A 21,030-nucleotide genomic window follows, 5' to 3' on the forward strand; every position below is an offset into this window, starting at 1 on the left:
CCTACCGAACTGCACACAAACTTTCTGTGCATCTCATTTGCGTGCAATTTCCTTTGAGCATTGATTGCTATTACTTCATTGTTCAGCTGTGGCTATAAATGCACGCAGCTATTGGTGACTTTTAAGCAGCGGCCCCTGAGACGTTAGGGTGGGGTGTGGGTGAAGTCATGATTTATGCTCATAATGTACATGCTAATATTTGCAGCTGCTCTTGAGCAGGTGTAGTATCCATGCCTTCAATCTAGATGTGATTTCTGCAGGGTCTGTTCTAGTATTTTATAAAGACACCAGTATGTCTTATGTGTTTTTTTTTAATAGCTTAAAATAGGTATCTTACTGCCCAGTTAATGTAAGTGCCCTGTTAGAAAATTACTCTCACAGTATGTACCAAATCAGAGTGCAGGGCCATTTAATGAGTATTTGATGGTATGCACTGGTGATCATCCAACCACCATTAACCACTTTCTTGGGATCACAAAAGAGCTTTTATCTGATGGACCACAATTTTTTTACATTCTGTAGGGCAGCAGTTCACAAAACGTACCCACTACGATCCTGTTTTTTAATACCTGAAAAATCAGATGATCCCATTTGCTGGGCAAAACAAAATAGGAAGAGGTGGTCAGCAGGGTTGTGAGTCAGTATGCATTCACAGACCCTATCCCTCTGCACCAAGTTCTAGTCCAGGGATGGGCAACCAAGCTCCTTAAGGAGTTATTCAAAGTCGTTAAATGGCGGGAGGATTGTGTAAAATTGCAAGAGGACCTTATGAGACTGGGCGTCTAAATGGCAGATGACTTTTAATGTGAGCAAGTGCAAAGTGATGCATGTGGGAAAGAGGAACCCGAATTATAGCTACATCATGCAAGGTTCCACGTTAGGAGTCACAGACCAAAAAGGGATCTAGGTGTCGTCATTGATGATATGTTGAAACCTTCCACTCAATGTGCTGCTGCGGCTAAAAAAGCAAATAGAATGTTAGGTATTATTAGGAAAGGAATGGAAAACAAAAAATGAGGATGTTATAATGCCCTTGTATCGCTCTATGGTGCAACTGCACCTCGAATATTGTGTTCAATTCTGGTCGCCGCATCTCAAAAAAGATATAGTGGAATTAGAAAAGGTGCAGAGAAGGGCGACGAAAACGATAAAGGGGATGGGACGACTTCCCTATGAGGAAAGGCTAAAGCAGCTAGGGCACTTCAGCTTGGAGAAAAGACGGCAGAGGGGAGATATGATAGAGGTCTATAAAATGAATGGAGTTGAACGGGTAGATGTGAAGCGTCTGTTCACGCTTTCCAAAAATACTAGGACTAGGGGGCATGCGATGATGCTACAATGTAGTAAATTTAAAACAAATCAGAGAAACCTTTTCTTCACTCAACGTGTAATTAAACTCTGGACTTCGTTGCCAGAGAATGTGGTAAAGGCGGTTAGCTTAGCAGAGTTTAATAAAGGTTTGGACGGCTTCCTAAAGGAAAAGTCCATAGACCATTATTAAATTGGACTTGGGGAAAATCCCCTATTTCTGGGATAAGCAGTATAAAATCTTTAAAAAAAATTTTTTTATTTATAACCATTTAAATCTTTACAAGCGACAAAACAACTTGCTGGAAATACAGAGAAAGTAATATGTAGGAATTATTTCAGTCAGGTAATTCTATTCTCTTTCTTAGACCACTAAGTAGGGAGAGTGAAACAAGATAAGGAGATCAATTAAACAGTAAACAGAAAAAAAAAAACGTGGTATTAACCTGATTATCCCCAGATATTACTCGTCTAATTCATTATTCCACATTGATCATCTGGTTGGCTTCTTCAAGGCCAATACGGTGTATAGTGAAATCATAGTATAAAATCTTTCCTACTTTTTTGGGATCTTGCCAGGTATTTGTGACTTGGCCACTGTTGGAAACAGGATGCTGGGCTTGATGGACTTTTGGTCTTTCCCAGTATGGCAGTACTTATGAGGGCCACAGCCCAGTCAGGTTTTCAGGATTTCCACAATGAATATGCATGAAATCTATTTGATTTGCACTGGGTTGTGGCCCTCAAGGACCGTGGTTGCCTACCTCTGTTCTAGTCTAATAGGAAGCCGTGTGGGAAGAATAGATGGGACCTTTGAGTACATGTTGACTATCTGTGGATGGACAGCTAGAGCGAAGGAGGAATGGGGGGTAAGCCGGCTAATCTAATGGTCATCCAGAGAGGGCAGAATGGATGTCCGCATTGGTGGGGTGGAGGGGGAAATCTTGTTTTCCCTGACTCCACCGATTTTCTGACCCCAAGTGGGAGTCATTACCTACAGTCTGGGAACAAACTGCATTTGCCCTTTTAGTTCAAGTAAATATCTGATGGGTAGTGTCTGCCCTCTTTTTTTCTTTATAACATTTCTAGACTGATATGATGGACTTCAATATTTGTTCGGTGTCAACCTTTTCACTCTCATACTGTCATTGCTGAAGTTCATTAAAATGCTCTCTCGTGGGTTTTCTGAATCTTTAGAAGCAGCCACTTTAGCAACCGTGTCAACAATTACATCACATGTGCATTGGGACTGATCATTTCATTTTGTATATTGCTAGTGTCCTTCAAATCTGGCTGTGCCTAGAGAGCTGCTTGGTGGGGGTGGGGGGTGGGAGGGGTTGAGCATCTCTAAGCTACTGAAGGGAAACCTATTTGTGGCTGGAGAAAGTCAAAGAAGACATCTTGCCGCATTTGTTATTTCATCAGTCTTATTTCACTCCGTTCACCTCTAAAAAGACAAATCACCTCAGCAGTATGATTAAAAATATAATTTGTTGAGTGATATTAAAAAAAAAAATAATGGTTCATCTGTTATTATACGACAAAAATGGAAAAAATAAAAATGAAAAAAAAAAAGTTTCAGAAGCTGAAAATTAAACTCGATCTTCTGTCTTCTTCTCTCTGTGCTTCTCCTCTCCCTGGTAGACTTCTTCAATCTGGGTCCTCTTCTTCCAACTTTCTTCTCTACTGTCTCCACAGTAAACTCAAATGGATGGGTTTCTTGTAGGTGAAGAAAGGCTTGGTCCCCTCACCTTGCCATGCAGGTGAAAGGAGGCAAGATCTGTACTCCTCCTTAGCTGTGCTGTCTACCCTGGGCCTTAGCACCACAGGTCCCTACTGACTAGGGAAGCTCTGCACCCCCTCATGTCCCCTGGAATAGGGAAAAGAACAATGACATAACTCCTCTTTTTAGGGTGTCTCCTGGTATCTCTATTGGGGTGCAGATTTCCCTGGGATCCTGTTTGTATTCCCTTGCCACCCTTGGTTAGTGCTTGGGGTCTACTCTCCACAAGGACTAAGTCCTTTGACTCTTGGGCACTCGATCGCTTGCTGGGAAGTACACAGAGAGGAAGGAAGAAGACAAGATTCCCTCTAATACTCCCTTTTATTAGGACTGTGAAGGAAATCATAGGTCTATGTTTACTGCTATTATGAATTGTACAGTCGGTGAAGGAATGTTGAGGGGGTATGGTAGCAAGGCCGTGGCAAGCATACAAGGGGGGGGGGGTCTGCTCAAAAATGAGATGATCTTGTAGAAGTTATGTAAATAATGGGGATGTGTCTTGTAAAATACCTGGCATATAGTGTAGCCCTATCATACAGGTACAAACTGATTTTTGGGCAGAATTTGTTTTTCTCAAAAGTGTGTGAAGATGTGAGAGGTCAGACATTGATCTCTTCAAGCTACCTCTTGACTGACTTTTGCTAACTACGTAGATCTAGACTGTATCATTTTATGCACCTTCTACCAAAATAGGATGTCGCTCATTAGTGAAGTGCAGTTAACAAGATTAGCAAGTGTATGCACTAACAAGCCATGTATGTATTATCCTGGGTTATACTTATGGAAATCACAGTATTGTAACGCTATATAAGGTGCAGCACTATGCTTGTTAGTTCAGATAGAGAATCTGATTGCTGAATCCCCGTTTCTCAGTGCAGATACAATAAACACTTTCTTATAATGCTATGGCAACTGGTTATTTAATTCTCTACCAGTGTTGGTAGATAGGAATCTGGAGACTTTGAATTGGACTGTTTCGGATTGACCAGGGATACCGGTTACCGCTTGGCGCCAGGTTAGAAAATGTCTTCTTACTACGGTGCTGTGTATGGCTGGGTTTTCTCTGTGGTCTCTTCAATACCTCTTGATCTCTCACTTTCTTTCCTCCTAGTACAAAGCCAATATAGCATTATAGAAACATTTAAGGTGGTTTATTTCAATTATTTGGCCAAATATTTCAGCTTGCACTTTTGTTATTTGCACCTCACAGCTGGGAATTTATCTGTTCTTATCTCAGTGTTTCAATCTCAGGGTTGATCTCAGTCTGAACGATGTTCGAACCCCCCCTCCCCCCTCCGGGTGATGGCCCTCTTTTCTGGTTGAGGGGCTCCTGGGTCTGTCCCATCAACTGCTACATTTCTAACTCTTCCACTGACCTTCCAGCTAGAAACTTCCTCACACATACTCTTGACCAGATTCTGGGGTAACTAGTACCCCTGCCAGACAATTTAATTCATTTATCTACAGTATTCTAGAAAAAGCACAATTGCATGTACTGCTTAACACTATGACATATGGAGGTGTATTTTCAAAGCACTTAGAATTACAAAGTTCCACACCAGTACATAAGTATTGCCATACTGGAAAAGACCAAAGGTCCATCAAGACCAGCATCCTGTTTCCAACAGCGGCCAATCCAGATCACAAATACCTGGCAAGATCCCAAAAAAGTACAAAAGATTTTATACTGCTTATCCCAGAAATTTTATACTGCTTATCCCAGAAGTCTAAGTGCTTTGAAAATAAGCCCCATAGTGACCACAAGGTTATAATTAACAAGAAAGTGCTTGCTTGATAGAGGGTAAGCAGTACCTCTTGCTGAAATACTACATAGGAGTTTCTTTACGTTCAGCAATCATTGTTGTGACTTGACTTCTGATTTTTCTATTTGGAAAGCACTGACGTGTAAAGTGCAGTCATGATCATGGGTGGCAGATCTGAATAGTGCTTGTTACTTTACCTCTTCAAGGTGAGATGGTTTGTGTGTGACAGCCATATAAAAGAAGCTCTCCCCCTCCCTCCTGCTGCCGGCTTTAATAGTTTGGGGGTTGGAGGCAGTGGCTGGACACTTCTCATTCTCTTTGTATGTTCCCTTGTGATGTCTTAGCTAGGCTTCTGACAAGCTGTCCAGCAGTCTCTCATCATTTGTTTCAAACCTCATTAATGCTGCAAATACAAGTTCATTGAAGGTCAGCTTGGGAACTTCTGAAATGAGACCAAAAAAATCCCATATTGCTTTTTATTCAGCCAGCTCCAGTGTATTCACTGTTTTTCTCTGCTCTCTAGTACCCCCCCCCCCCCCCCGTCTCAATTTGTGCATTTTCTCTTCTTCCCCCTCTCCCCCCAGCTCAGCCAGGACAGTGTAGCATGAGATTAGCCAGCTTGTTTTACTGCCTCCTCTGCTAGGAGCTGTTTTCCTTACCATCTTTAAAGGGGCTTTAGTGGCTGTATGAAGATATTAATGAAGGTCCATTGATTCCCCTGTCCTCAGCCTTTTCCCCTCAGCCTGGTCCAGCTAAGGACTTTACATGACAGGAGCTGTCTTCATACAGTAGATGTCTTGAACTTGCCCTCTTCCTCAGCAGTAGCATCAGAGCTCTTCAGAGCCAGGTTCCACTGCACTCATTCAACTCCATCTTCCAGTACCTCCCTTACATCTACAGTTAGAGCCCCTGAGCAGCTATTGATATTTCATCCTGTTTTATTTTATTTATTGCATTTGTATCCCACATTTTCCCACCTCTTTGCAGGCTCAATGTGGCTTACAATACATCATGAATAGTGGAAATATATAAGAAGATATACATTTAGTATAACAGAAGGATCTTGGGTAACATGATAGTAGTTTGACAAGCAAATATTGGACGGCAGTTCTGGATATATGTATAGGAGTTCATATTTGTTGATCTTTGTTGTATGCCTTGTTAAAGAGATGATGTTGCAGCAATAGGAGCAACATACATTTTGAGATAATTTCAGGAGCAATGAAGAAAATTTGATCTAGCCTCTTATGTTCAACAGCTATTGGCCTGATTTTGTTCTCATGGAAGGGTAATCAAGATCATGGACCTGGTGCATTCATTTTCAGTCCAGGTGGTAGACCAAGGGATATAATTATGAGAGCTCATTACTTCTGAGCAGTGTTTCTGTAGCCGGTCCTGTAGCATCCTCTATTAATGCTGGTTTCCCAGATTATTTACAAAATTTGCATGCACATCTATCTCAAGCAGGATCGGCTAAAGGGACAGTGGCGCCTTTAGCCAACTTTTGGTTTGATGCCCTCCCATTGGCACGTACCCCCCACCTCAGGCCATCCTCCCTCCCCAGATTACCTTTAAAGTCAGTTCCTCCTCCTGAATGCCAAGAACATTTTACCTGATGCTACCTGCATCGGCTCCTGCATCTTCCCTCTATCGTGGAAACATGAAGTTATGTCACAGAAGGGGTGGGGTGTGGCATGGCAGAAGGAAGACGCCGGGGCTGGTGTGGGTAGTGTTAAGTAAAATGCTGTCAGTATTTGGGAGGGGGAAACTGCCTTTAAAAGTAGATGGGAGGAAAGTGGCCTGAGACAGAAGAAGAGGGTTGCTGGCTCTTTTGTTCCTGCATACACAATGCTGCCAGGTAAGCTCCGGCCCAACTTAACCTATAAGGGTCAGTGACATCACGGGCTCAAGCATTTGGTGCCCTATATCTCCAGCGCCCTGGGCCAGAGCCTCACCTGATCCATAGGTTAAGTCGGCCCTGATCTCAGTTATAGTTGTGGGAATCCTGAAAACCAGCCCTGCTGGAAGAGGAAGCAGGTGTTAATTCCAGGACTGGCTTGAGGACCATGGCCTTAGAGAAGTCAATATTGTGAAGATATGCAATAATTTTAACTTTGAAGGGCAACATCTTGGTAGTAGTTATAACCTTAGCATAGCTGTGCTGCCCTGTCCCAGCCCCTTAACACTCTGAACCCAAATTAATAAATAACACATTCCTATTGTAATTAAGTGGGAGCAACTTGGTCGCAGCTTTATTAAAAGACACCAATCAAAAGCAGGATACCTGAGTCACACTGTAAGCTGTTAAAAACTACAATTAAAGCACCTAGGCCGCCGCCATAAGCAAGACTGACAAATGCGTTCTGTGCTGTACCCAGGACGGTCCTGCCATGCATCAAGGCGTGTCCAACCCAGGTGCAGCGAAACCATCTGCACCAAACTGCAACTTGATGAATTAGCGCTCCTTCAATCACTCAGGCTTTGGTATTCCCGCCCTCCAAGTTGCGACATGTATAAAACAACAGAAACAATAAATAAGCAAGGGGTGGGTGGGAGGGGAGGCTGCTTCCGTTTGTGTCCTCGGGGACGAAGAAGGTGCACCCAGCAACCCTGTGAGCTTGAAGCCCACCACACTGGCCCCTCCTTCCTAGCAGGGAGCCCCTTTAGGGGCAAACGCTCTCTTCCAGCTGCCAGGGTTCCCAGCCTATCACAGCTCGCCCTCCCCCTCAGTCCAGGGTATGGGTGCATGGGTGGACAGTGCCATGTTATGGGCAGCTCTGTGCACGCTGGCCCTCCATCTTATTATTTTCATTGTGAGAAGGATAATATGATTCTTTTCCCAACTGAAGTTAAAGTATACTTCTTGGAATTTGTTTTGCCTAATGAACATTCATACTAAGAAGAGGAAACAATTTGAAATGTGGAAGAAATGGACTTGCTCAAATTGTGCAGCACCTCTCCCGAAGCAGTCAGCCAAAAGTGTTCAATATGTGTGTGTGTGGGGGGGGGGGGGGGGGGGGGCAGCAAGGGCTGTGGAGGAGACTCTGGTGAACAACTTTCTCAGTCTGACCCAGACCCAGGCGTTGGATAGAGTGTGGATAATAGTCCTCCATTCCTCTTGGTCTTCGGTGACATAAATGGGTAGGCTTGCAGACTCGGTACAATCAAATTTTTCGCATACATATTTATTGTGGATAGCCTGGAAACCCAACTGGTTGGAGGGTCACCAAACAAGGGCTGGGCTTTTTTTTTTTTTTTTTTTACTAAGCTGTGATAAGGTGTAATGTGGAGCAAGCTTGGACGTTCTGCTGTAATTTCAGCATGTGCACTTAACGCCACTCATAGAGGTGGTGGTAAAGGCTTCCTTGCACCCCCTGTGGTAAATGTTTTTTAAAACTCCAGAAGCGCCGGAAATGGCGTGCGCTGGAGGCGGAACTACCGTCGGCGGCTGCATTAGGCAAGTGATAATTCTGGATTGCTACGCAGCAACGCTTTAGTAAAAATAGGCACTTGCTTCCTTTTGCCATTGCAAGGCAGAACTGTCCATTACTGGCAGTTTCCCTACTGCTAAACTTGTAACTAGACAGAGCTAATTTTGAACCTCTATCTATAAAGGCATCTTATGTGAGACTTACATAACAAGAGAAATAACCAGACACTTTATTTACATTCTGAATCTTGTCTTATGTTATTTTTCTTTACATTATTTCTTTGCTACAATTACTGTTAGGTAAGAATGGATTTTTTAAGCTGTTTTCTTTGCACGATGATCTGCGGTCTGTATTTTATAGTCTGTGGAGCCTGGCTTGATAGATATTGTAATAGTTGTGACATCGTTGTCTTTTGCTTTCTTATTGCAGGATATTGTAACCTCTGTTTTTTCATTGGTATTCACACTTGAATTCTCTGTATCCCTGTAAAAAAGCACATAAGCAAAGAATTCAAAAATATATAAATTTCCCATTTCATCTTTCTAAAAGTACACAACTGCAGGAAATGTTGATCAGTTTGCAGTATTCCCTCACACTTACAAGACTGGGGGCTGCTCCATTTCTACATATAGGGGTGAATTCTATATATGGCGCTGAAAAAAAGCGCTATTCTATAAGCCACGCTTAAAGTTTGGCGTGGTTTATAGAATAGCGTTTATGCTCGGGAATTGTGCCTAACATTAGGTGCAACTATTTGCACCAACTGAAATGTGCACGCAAGTGTACACTTACCTGCAAAAATGATATTTGGTAAATTCACGTGTAAGTGCGTGCAAATGCAGACGCCCAGTTACAGAATTGCCCTTATAGGGGGAATTCTATTATTGACATTCAAAAATGGGCACCAGAAAAGACTGGCGCTTCTATAAAGAGCATGTGCCATTTATAGAATAGTGCTTAGTACAGATTCCCGTGCCAAACTTACGCCTGCTGATTTCTGCTGTAAATGCTGGCACCCACGTTGGGCATGGAGACCTATTATTCTGTAACACTGTGGGCAACTGTTTGGAATGACCCTGACCCCGCCCATACAGCTCGTGGTCCTAGAGAAAATAAATTATTTGTAGACTGAAACCTTTTAAGAGATAATGCCTTAGTTTTGACCTAGTAGGTCCTCCTGCTCCTTTATCAGTCCAGCCCAATCAGAACTAGCATTGGAATCTGGCACTGCAAGCCTTCATTTGCAATAACCTGGAGATTTCCCCCATATTTTTATCCCTCTCCCAAAATACCTCACAGCAGTGATGATGCTGGGGTGGGGACTTCACACTATGATGCCTTCCAGGGCACTGCGATAATTGGCCTTTAATCCAGCTGTTACATGTCAGCCTTAAGCAATGACTAGGACTGCCGTCTCTGGGATGCAGAAGACAAAACTTGGGGGTTTAACTAGGGTCAGTGAATGGCATGCACCACTTCCTGTAGGCTCTTTCTAGCAATAATCCACGGATGGCATACTAAAGGGGTATCTCTCTTTTTTTTTTTTTCATCTGCAGAAGGATAGGAGCCAGTTCTGTGGGTGCTTGAGCACCCCCAATATTGAACAAGCTCCTTGACTATGTCCAGTAAGAGGTCATTTCTGTTGGGTTTAACACCCCCCAATAATTTTGAAAAGTTGGCTTCTAATTATCTGAGTGTTCTTAAATGTTGTGCATATTGTCATTGTTGGAGTAATTTTATGCTAGCTCAGTAAAAAGGAAGTCCTGCCTAGAGGATCTTTTCCTGGGGAAGCACTTGGGCTTGATGCTTTATGGATGTTGGTGTCTAACCTTTCCCGCAGCCATTTTGAGACCAAGCCATGCCTGGAGGTATTTGGAATTTCTCCTGAAGCAGCCTTTTGGCGAAACTCTGCTGAGAGCGACTGCTACTTTTGTCTTTATCTGGGATTTGTTTCATTAAGATGATGATGCTTTGATAAATACCACTGTTTGGCTGTGTGTAGACATTTTTCCTGATGACAGACTGTTTTTAATCCTCTGAGTTTTGGGTGGCTTTGTACTCATTTCATATGCATTTTGACATTTTTTGTATAAGTCTAAGTGGAGTCTTGTTTTTTTGACTGATGATTGGCCTTTGCATGAGGTTGGCTTTTGGCTGTTTTGCAGTTTTTTCTGAGGTCTTTTTCTTCTCCACTTTTTTGAGGGGAGTTAAATTTATATTGTTGTGCACATTTGATGTGTCTAGTCACTCTGTATATAAGCTGCAATTGAGCTGGATTTTCTTACTTATTCCTATTATTGCTATGCTTTCCTTTGGGTAATTTTATAACAGAGCATCTATGTGAAAAGTTTAAAATGATGCCTATTTTATGGAGGCAACCTAGATGCCTTGGTGCTTTTATAAGATTGGCGCATATGATGAGCCCCTGTAGAACACAAATGTTCTCGTACAAAATTACACTTGCACTGAGGAAGGTGTAAATATATATGTGTTCTCATGTATGAAGCAGGACCCACATGTTTTCAGTGTAAGGGATGAGGAAAATTGTGGAGTCACTATTTCTACCTTCAGGTTAGAGGAATGGGCTTCCTGTCTAAATAAGTGGTTGCTCCTTGTATTGGTTTTCGGAAGGAACAATGTAAAGCCTTATTTTTTTTTTAATATAGAGAGATTTTGAATTTGCTGATGACGGAGAGGAGTTTTTCCTATCTACGGTTGGTTAGACCTGGAACCTAGGGGAGAGCCTCCCAGGCCTAACCAGTGGCATTTAAAAGGAGTAAAGACCAAAGCGAGGGTCTGGAAATGTGGAAGTCCAGGCAAGTTTGAAGAAATTTGGAGTCAGCAGGGAGTCTGGTGGGATCTAGTCAGCAGCCTCTCAAGGATTCCAGGTGGTGTGTGATGTTTCCTTAGGGGCTGGTGGGACCTGGTCAAGGTGCATCCCATTAGACTGTTTCCAGAGTAGATAATGTGAGACCAAACCCCTGGTGCTGGGTCAGTCACATAAAAGACCATAGACCCACCCTTGGACACCTTTCCTAATTTAGGAGTAGTACCATCAGTTTGATTTACAAAAAGCAATGAATAGTGCACTCATCCACTGAAATTGCAGCAGGACAGGACTGCTAAGAGGTCATTTGACTTTGCCAGCTGAAAGCTATTCATCAGCATTGGGCTATATCTGTCAGAGCCCATTCCTACCCCAGAAGGGATGTATAAAGTTGGCACAGACTAAGAAAGTGAACTCTTGCACCTAACCCATATACCTCAATTACCACCTATTGAGGGTCTTACAAGAATTGGGCAATGCTGAATATTGCCCACCAAAAAAGAAAATTATTACAAATATGCTGACCAAGTCAGTGTCCAGAGACCACAGCAGTTACTTCAAAGAGATGATAAACCTTGGGAATAATCCTGCAGCTATGAAGAAGGTGTGTTGGAAAACGTAAATAGATTATCTCCACACAGAGAGGATGATACAGTAAACTTGCATTAGAGCTGTGCATTGACAGCTTAGTGCACAGTTTCCTAACACAAGCATATTGTCAAATTTTTGCTCACCTACGCAGTAGGCAAATAATACAGCAAGAGCCTCGATAATCAAGGGAGAGAAATTCTGGCGAGGGACAGAGATCATATCAAATACATAATATTCCACAGTTTCAGAGCCACCGTCCAAGGTCCCAAGATGGACCACGTTGCGTATAGGCTTCATCAGGGAACCTTTTACTCATGTCAGCACTCCTCAAAAACCTTCTCCTACTTCTCTCCATTCTGTGGAAGGACGAGTAAAGGTTCCTTGAATCTTATGCAAAACATGGTCCATGTTGGGACCTGTGTATAGTGGCTCTGAAATCTCATAGAGGCATTTAAGATAAGTATATATTTTTAATAGCAATTGAAAATGAATTTAAAAAATTGAAAGTGTGCTATGATTAAAATATGTTGAGATGTTCAAGTTGAATATAAACTGGGACTACCTTTCAATGTTTATTCGCTTAACATTGCAAACTCAAACTCTGGGCCCGATGCACAAAGGGGATCATATGCAAATAATCTGCATGGATCTCCTTGTGCATTTGTCTCTGTTTGCAACTCCGAGCTGTCAAACGCATTTGACAACTCCAATGCAGACCCTGACCCCCCCCCCCCCCCCCCCCGCTGACCTCCCCACTGACTCCCCTCACACTGCCAAGGAACAAATACTTGGTGGTCCAGTAGACCCCTGAACCCCCCACACCTGCTCCCGGCCCCTTATGCAAGCAATCCCTGTTGGTCCAGTGAACCCCGACCCCCTGCACCCCATACCAACCCTCCCCTCTCAAAGCAAGGATAGCTCTGGTGGTCTTGTGACTATTTGCATAGGGTTTTCGGTAGCTGCTAATGGCACATATTAGAGCCACAGAAAACCCCTTTGTGCATTACTGGCTAGATAACATTTGCTTTAGGCTGGCTACAACCAGTCTAAAGCAAATGTTAACAGTACAGCAACCTTTGTGCATTGGGCCCTCTGTGTGTTTGGGAGGGAAGGAGTTGCCTAGCAAACCTACCTAACTTCTCTTCCTTCACCAGTTTTTCTTTGTTGTTTATCCCTTACAATACTAATTCAATGTTAGCTATCTTATCCTAAGCTGTCTAGTTCAGTATGTTAATTACGAAGTCCATTTAAGGCCATCATCTGATTCTTCAAACCATGGGTGCCAACATTTCAAAATTAATGGGGGGCACCAAATACAGTAAAAAAAAAAAAAAGATTCCTCCCTGGACATAGTGAAGGGGTTTGTTCAATACTGGGGGTGTTCAGTACACACTGGCACTCACAGAGGTGGCCCCTATGCTCCAAACATAATAGCTCTGAGAATACTCTCTTAAAATATATAGAGGGGTAATGGGTTCTATATGGGTTTAATGAAGTGGCATAACCATGGGGAGGGGGGCCTGGGCCCCCTCACTTTCAGCTCGGGACCTGTCTGCTTTAGGATGCCAAGCCCCACCAACCGAAGACCTCTCCTGCCTGAGTCATGCCTGCAGCAGCACTTATTCAACAAGTGCACTTCGCTGCCAATGCCAGTTCTCTCACGCATGTTCAGTTCAGGTCTGATTGAGCATGTGTGGGGGAGCTGGCATTAGCGGCTGCTACAGGTGCGACTCAGGCAGGAGAGGTATTTGGCTGGTGGGGTTTGAAATCACCACCAGCTCAGGGGATTTGGAGGGTGGAGACTGGGGTGGGGGAGAGAGAATTGCATGCCCATCCACCTTGGGCTAAGGCCCACCCAGAATTGGCCATCTGGCTACACCACTGGCTTAATGATATCAGGCTTGGGGTATTATGGTTTTCATTACCATCTTTACACTGATGACTCTCAGATCTACATCTCCACCCCTGAAATCTCAACCTTAATCCAGGACAAAATCTCTGCCTGCTTGTCTGACATTGCTGCCTGGATGTCTCAACGCCATCTCAAATTAAACATGGCTAAAACTGAACTTCTCATTTTTTCCCCTAAACCCTCCTCCCCTCTTCCCCCATTCTCTATCTCTGTTAATGGCTCTCATATCCTCCCTGTCTCCTCGGCTCGTAACCTTGGAGTCATCTTCGACTCCTCTCTCTCCTTCTCTGCTCATATTCAACAAATCTCCAAAACCTGTCGCTTTTTTATCTTCAACATTAGCAAAATTCGCCCCTTCCTTTCTGAACACGCCACCAAACCCTTATTCACACCCTTGTTACTTCTCGCTTGGACTATTGTAATTTACTTCTCACTGGTCTTCCACTCAATCATCTTTCTCCTCTCCAATCTGTCCAGAATTCTGCAGCTCGACTTATTTTCCGCCAGAATCGTTATGCCCACTCCTCAAGTCACTTCACTGGTTCCCTGTCCGCTTCTGTATACAGTTCAAACTCCTCTTACTGACCTTTAAATGCATCCACTCTATGACCCCTCATTACCTCTCCTCTCTCCCTACACTCCTCCCCGTGGACTCCGCTCTCTGAACAAATCTCTCTTGTCGTCCCCCTTCTCCTCCACCGCTAACTGCAGACTTCGTTCCTTTTGTCTTGCGGCACCTTATGCCTGGAACCGTCTTCCCGAACCTGTATGTCTAGCTCCATCTCTACCTGTTTTTAAATCTATGCTGAAAGCTAACCTTTTCACTACTGTCTTTGGCTCCTAACCGCTACTCATTTGCCCTCCTCCTCCCCTGGTCCTCTTTACCCTGTATTTCCCTTGCCCGTAATGTCTTGTCTGTCTGTTTTATCTTGATTGTAAGCTCTTTGAGCAGGGACTGTCTCTCTGTGTCAGGTGTTCAGCGCTGAATGCGTCTGGTAGTGCCATATAAATGCTATTAGTAGTAGTAGTATCAGCTGCAAACACAGACCTGTCAAGGTCATCTTCAGTATCGTCTTGCCTCATTACGATAGCCCCAATTTTCTGCAGTATCCATTCCAGATAATACTGTGTGCTACTGTACACGCCGGGGCTCTGGGCACTGGCACAGTCACGGCCCCAGCTGGTAATCCCTATTACATAGTACTTGGAAGTGATGGGGTCTTCACACATTAGTGGCCCTCCACTATCTCCCTAAGAAGAAAGAGAGGCAGTCATTGACGGGCAGAAGAGGAGAGAGTCAACATCATCCCCTTCCACCAAAAGGAAAGTTTTTTAAAGAAGAAATCCAGCAGAATAGTTGACCTTTACAGATGCATATTTCAGGTCTACTATGGCCCTTCCCAATGCCTTAGAACCTTCATCTTCACTCCCTGTCATCGAAGACCACTAATATGTCAGGTTTTTGGATATCTCTAATGAATATGCATGAGAGAGATTTGCATGCCTACTACCTCCATTATATGTAAATCTACTTATGAATATACGTTAGGGGTATTCTGAAAACCTGACCAGTTGGCAGCCCGGGCGTGAAGAGCAAGGTCTTAGAAGACTTGAAAGCTTGTCTCTTTAAACATACATTAGCTCTATACAATCATTTCACAATCCTTGTTCTGTTGACACTATGGACAGTCTATTGCCCTCTACTTAGACTCAGGCTAATATCTACATATCCAGGACTGAGCTTAGATCAAAGTGGATACACCTATATATATATATATATATATATATATGTGTGTGTGTGTGTGTGTGTGTGTACGGGGTGGGTGGGTGTAATTCTATAAGGGGTGCCAAAATGCAGGCTGCTAAGTGCTAATTCTGTAACGGCATCTGGGCACCTAGATTCTGTAATAGAATACTAGTGTAAATCGACATTTATATTCCAACATTTAGGCACGCCCATTTATGCCAGGTCTATAGCAGATGTAAATGCGCATGCCTAAATGTGCCACTTTAGCACATAAATGACCAGTATTCTATAACCTAAGCCTGTAATTGTTTGACATGCCCATGCCCCACCCCTACTGCACACGCCCCCTTGCAGTTACACACTGGGGCTCATTTTCAAAGCACTTAGCCTTACAAAGCTGCACTGTAACCTATGGAAATTTGTAAGTCTAAGTGCTTTGAAAATACACCTCACTATGTCCTGCACGTATATATCAAGTCTACCATTCTGTGCCTAAATCTAAGTGTATTCCATAACAATGCACATAACTTAATTGGCTTAACAAGCCAATTGTTTAACAGTACTTAACAAGCAATCATGAGCACTAATTGGCAATAATTAGAATTTACATGCATAACTTGCTAAGCGTATGCTGTAATGAATTTCCCCTAAATTTTAAAGCACGCAGTTCAAAAGAGGCATGGCCATGGGCGAGGAAATGGGTGTTTCGTGGGCGTTCACAAATTTAGGTGCATTGTTCTAGAATATGGCCCAGTCCACGTAAATCTATGCGCATGGATTTACGCCACATTTTCATTGGTGTAAATCAGTAGTTCCCAAACCTCGACCTGGAGGCGCCCCAGGCAGTCAGGTTTTCAGGATAACCACAATGAATATTAATGGAGAGATTTGCATGTAGTAGAGGCAGAGCATGCAAACTCGTGAATATTCATTGTGAATATCCTGAAAACTTGACTGGCTGGGGTGCCTCCAGGACCAGGTTTGGGAGGAATCACTGGTGTAAATGGATGTGCGTGGTTTTAGGCGCTGGGATATTAACTAAGTGTATTCTATATACTGCGCCTAAATCTTATAGAATACTCTTAGGTGAAAATGATTTGTGCGTGGATTTTCCATATGCCATATATAGAATCTCCCCCTATGCAACTTGTGAGTTCACATTATAGAGTAACACTGTATGCTCACATAGCATGTACGTGACATTCACACTCATACTCACCAATATTCTATAATCTTAACACACAAATGGTGCTTATGTTTAGGTGCTAAGATCATAGAATTCAGGGGATTCTATACATGACACAGAATCCAGGTAACCTTTGAGGGTGGGAGTGTGTACATCTTTGCTGGGCACACTCTGCACACAACACAGATTAAATGAAGGTGTGTACACTCTTTCCACACTGTTGCAGCCAATATGCATATGTCATGATGCACAGGGTAGACATCACGTAACTATCGGGGAACAGTTGCCCTTCTCCATAGCTCTCAGGGCAATTAAATCTGGTAATTGTATAAATGTTATTTTTTTTTTCACTCTACTTTGGTTTCTGTAACTGCAGTGGATTTTATAATAAAGTTACAGCTTTGTTAATACCTCTGCTCTGTGGTCTTATGCATTTTATATAACTGGTATGGTAGTCTTTGGAAACAGACACTGTGCACTTAAGGATTATGGACAGTAGACTATGAGTGTGTATATACATCCATACTCTGCCAAGCGAGCATATTATGGATAGTAGCAAAGGGTTTGTTTGTACGTACACATCCATGCACATTCCGTACATGATACCTTTTACAATATTAAGCCCAGGGTAACAGGGATGGATGTGTATATCCATACTCTTTCTGACCATAATACAAGATATAGAGAGGTAAGTAATGCCACACTGGGAAAGACCAAGGGTCCATCGAGCCCAGCATCCTGTCCACGACAGCGGCCAATCCAGGCCAAGGGCACCTGGCAAGCTTCCCAAACGTACAAACATTCTATACAATCAAGCCATTGTGACATCACTAATGAGGTTGGCTCTTATTGGTGGAATGAGCCACTATGACATCACAATAGGTTAAATCACTGCTCTATGTAATAAAAGTGAGCCAAGTAGAGGACCTAAGTACATAAGTAATGCCACACTGGGAAAAGACCAAGGGTCCATCGAGCCCAGCATCCTGTCCACGACAGCGGCCAATCCAGGCCAAGGGCACCTGGCGAGTTTCCCAAACGTACAAACATTCTATACATCTTATTCCTGGAATTGTGGATTTTTTCCAAGTCCATTTAGTAGTGGTTTATGGACTTGTCCTTTAGGAAACCGTCTAACCCCTGTTTTAAAATCTGCTAAGCTAACCGCCTTCACCACGTTCTCCGGCAACAAATTCCAAAGTTTAATTATGCGTTGGGTGGAGAAATATTTTCTCAGATTTTTTAAAAATTTACTACACTGTAAAGGTGAATATACCTTTACATTCTTTACTTACAATAATACCCTGCTAAACAAGAACATTGTATCTGCAGTAAATCGCATTTCAAGCCCAGGAAATAGGGCAACTTCCAATATTTCTATTTCAGGTCATGCACTAATGTTGGCATTAGCTCATATAACCTGAAAAAAATTGATGAGGGAACACTTACTGCCTCCTATTTAGAAGCTGCTAAGAGATCCCATGTTATGGACGTGCTAACCAGTTAGCACATGGTAATTGGAACGCATTGGCTGGTAAGTTTTTTTTTTTTTTTCATGTGCACCAAGGCTTAACATCCACATTAGTGCTTAACATCCTTTAATAGATATATTCCTTAATGAACTTTGCTGTACTTTGTCATCAAATAAGCAAACAGTTAATATACAAGCCTATGATGATAAGAAACATAAATTACGCATGTTGATTAAAAAGACATATGTCTTGTACTAGTGTGTTTGTTCTTTTGTTAACAAGTAATGCATTATATCCACCGACAAGACCTGGGACATGTGATGTTGCCACCAGATTATCTAATTTGTTCAAAGTATCATTTTTCCCCTTTTCTGGTATTCCTTTTGGAGCAGTACAAGCAGATGGAACTGGTACAATTCCAGAGTTCATAATGTGAGCATTAAGGAAGAATCGCTTCAAAGTCAGGGGCCATGAAAGTCTGTCTTTGTAGGTTAAAGTCTTGTGGACACACACAACCTTTATATACACCATGTTGCGCGGGTACGGTTATGGAACAGAGCAATTTAGTTTGCAGGATGAATGATCTGACCAATCCTGAAAATCAGCTGCCCGCTCTGCGTTGGGTGATAACGTTGCTGGAATTGGCACCCTGGGCGCAGGACATGTGGTCATCAACATCATACACGGTCTTTGCCTTCTTCAAATGCTCCTCCACCTGGTGATGAAATGACTCTGCAGACTTGAATGTGTGGCCTGATTCAAAGCATTTAATCTGGACTATCCGTGTCGAAATCTCAGTTCCATTCACTATTTGTGAACAAGAAAAGTGAAGAAAGCCAGTTTTTTTTTTATCTTGCCCTGAGCAATTACCAACCCATGGTGTGTCAATATCCTGATCACGATGCTGCAGAAGAAATGCACAAAATGTGCTTCCTGTATCTTCTTTCTTCCAACAAACTATAGCTTCATGCCAGAGAACTTGCTAAGGGACGATGATCACTTTTCACCACGAGGCACTAAAACTTTCATTGAATGCAATAAGGTGCCTCATAAAAAAAACAATTTATCTGAATGTTTCTATTCATGGCAGCGTTATTACATTTTGTAGATCTGCAAAGAAAACGGTTGCAGTTTTTAAATCACGATCCCTGTGATACTCATCTCGGCTAGTTTGCTTTATAGTTTACAATTGATTTCTGCTTCCTATACTGCCTTTACTGACAGGCAGGCCAAAGTGGTGTAGAGACTAAAATAAAAGGAAATGAGTGTCAGAATATAGAATAAGACAGAAAACCAGCCAAATGAAAAAAACATGCATTGAAATTGCAATAACATTTAAATAAGACCAAAATAAAAACAAACCCCAAATCTAAAACAATATAGTAAACATTAAATTTAAAATGAAATGTAGAAACAGGTTTGCTCCAGGCATGCTAATCAACACACTCATCCAATGCCTTCTTAAACAAACATGTTTTCAGGGTGGCCTTAAATTTTTTTGAATGATAATTCTGCCTGAATTTCTAAAGATAGACCATTCTAGGATGCTGGTGTGACAATAAAAAAGCACAGTGATGTATAGATTCTTGTCTAGAAATTGCTGGAAGAGGAAGGACCAGCCTAAAATGAATGAAGTAACCGTGGTGAACAATATGGTATTGTGAGGGAGGCAAGATACTGTGGGCACCCCAGACGCGAAGCCTGAAAAGTAAGGGACAAGACCTTAAATTGAATCCTAAATTTTACTGGAAGCAATGATATTTAATCAACAATCAGGAAACATGATCAAATTTGCAAGCATAACTGAGGCGTCATACAAATGTACTGTGTTAGATTTGAAGTTCTTAAAGGTTTATTTTCAATGTCCCAGAATAAATCACATTACAATAATCCAATCGAATTCAATAAAGCACATATAAGTGAATGGAAGGCAGAATCATCAAAATAGTGCCGGACAGTCCGGAGTTGTCTGAAAATGAAAAAGTCTGTTCTCAATAGAGCAGACATTTGTGCATTAAAAGTAAGTTGATAGTCAATCAAAACTTACAGATATGTGAAAAAATCTACTGGGGAAACCAAAGAGTCAAATAAGGACAGATTAAAAGACAGCTACGATGGTTGGCCAATAAGCCAACAAGCTATTGTCTTTTCAGGATTTAGAACCAGTCAATGATTCTGAAACCAAGAGGCAAGAACCTTTGTGAGAGAACACAATGTAGGAAGCTGGAAACAGGTCCAAATAATGGAACTTATAGATGAGGTAGTATTCTCTGATCCATCTTTTTTTTTTTAGAACGGCCAAATCACTTAAGCCAGCCAGATCATTGTGAGACATGGAAGCCCATAGCAATGAAATTTTTAAAAACTAAAATAAGAGGCTAACTGATCACAGGAGGGCAAAACCCTGGATGAATCTCTTATGGCATTACTTGTCAAATCTGAAAAATAGAAAAAAGGTCTTTGGAAGGAATTGAAGAATTTCTAATGAGGTTTGAATAAATAGGAAAAACACAGTGAATCCCTATATATATAAAAAAGGAGGGGATCCAATTAAACCACAACTTAAATGACCTCATAGCTGAAGTGAGCTTTGATGAGAGCTCCAGAGGTTGGCAAGTAAGACCAAAGCTGGGCAGACTTCTATGGCCTGGGTCTCATAAATGGCAAAGTTATTATTATTAACATTTGTATAGTGCTACCAGACGCACGCAGCGCTGAACACCTGACACAGAGAGACAGTCTCTGCTCGATAGAGCTTACAATCTAAAAATACAGACAGACAAGACAATTAAGGGCAAGGAAAGTACTGGGTGAGAAGGAACAAGGATAGGGGAATTGAGTAGTGGTTAGGAACCAAAAGCAGTGGTGAAAAGGTGGGTTTTCAGCATAGATTTGAAAACAGGTGGAGATGGAGCTAGGCATACAGGCTCAGGAAGTCCATTCCAGGCATAAGGTGCCGCGAGGGAAAAGGAATGAAGCCTGGAATTAGCAGTGGAGGAGAAGGGGGACG

At 42.4% G+C, this 21,030-nt stretch overlaps 1 protein-coding gene across 1 annotated transcript in view; it reads right to left on the reverse strand.

Moving 5' to 3' along the window:
- Positions 1-8,542: 8,542 nt before the first annotated feature.
- Positions 8,543-21,030, reverse strand: part of LOC115479025 (acrosin-like) — a 38,163-nt gene continuing 25,675 nt past the window's right edge. Inside the window, exons 5-6 of the mRNA XM_030216734.1 lie at positions 14,664-14,866; positions 8,543-8,768 (exon numbers count right to left, since the gene is read on the reverse strand). Coding sequence (XP_030072594.1) covers positions 8,600-8,768; positions 14,664-14,866 — 372 coding nt within the window. The 3' untranslated portion in view covers positions 8,543-8,599. The remainder of the gene's footprint in view (positions 8,769-14,663; positions 14,867-21,030) is intronic.

The sequence above is a fragment of the Microcaecilia unicolor genome, chromosome 10, assembly GCF_901765095.1.
Source record: "Microcaecilia unicolor chromosome 10, aMicUni1.1, whole genome shotgun sequence".
In the NCBI taxonomy this organism is placed as follows: domain Eukaryota; kingdom Metazoa; phylum Chordata; class Amphibia; order Gymnophiona; family Siphonopidae; genus Microcaecilia; species Microcaecilia unicolor.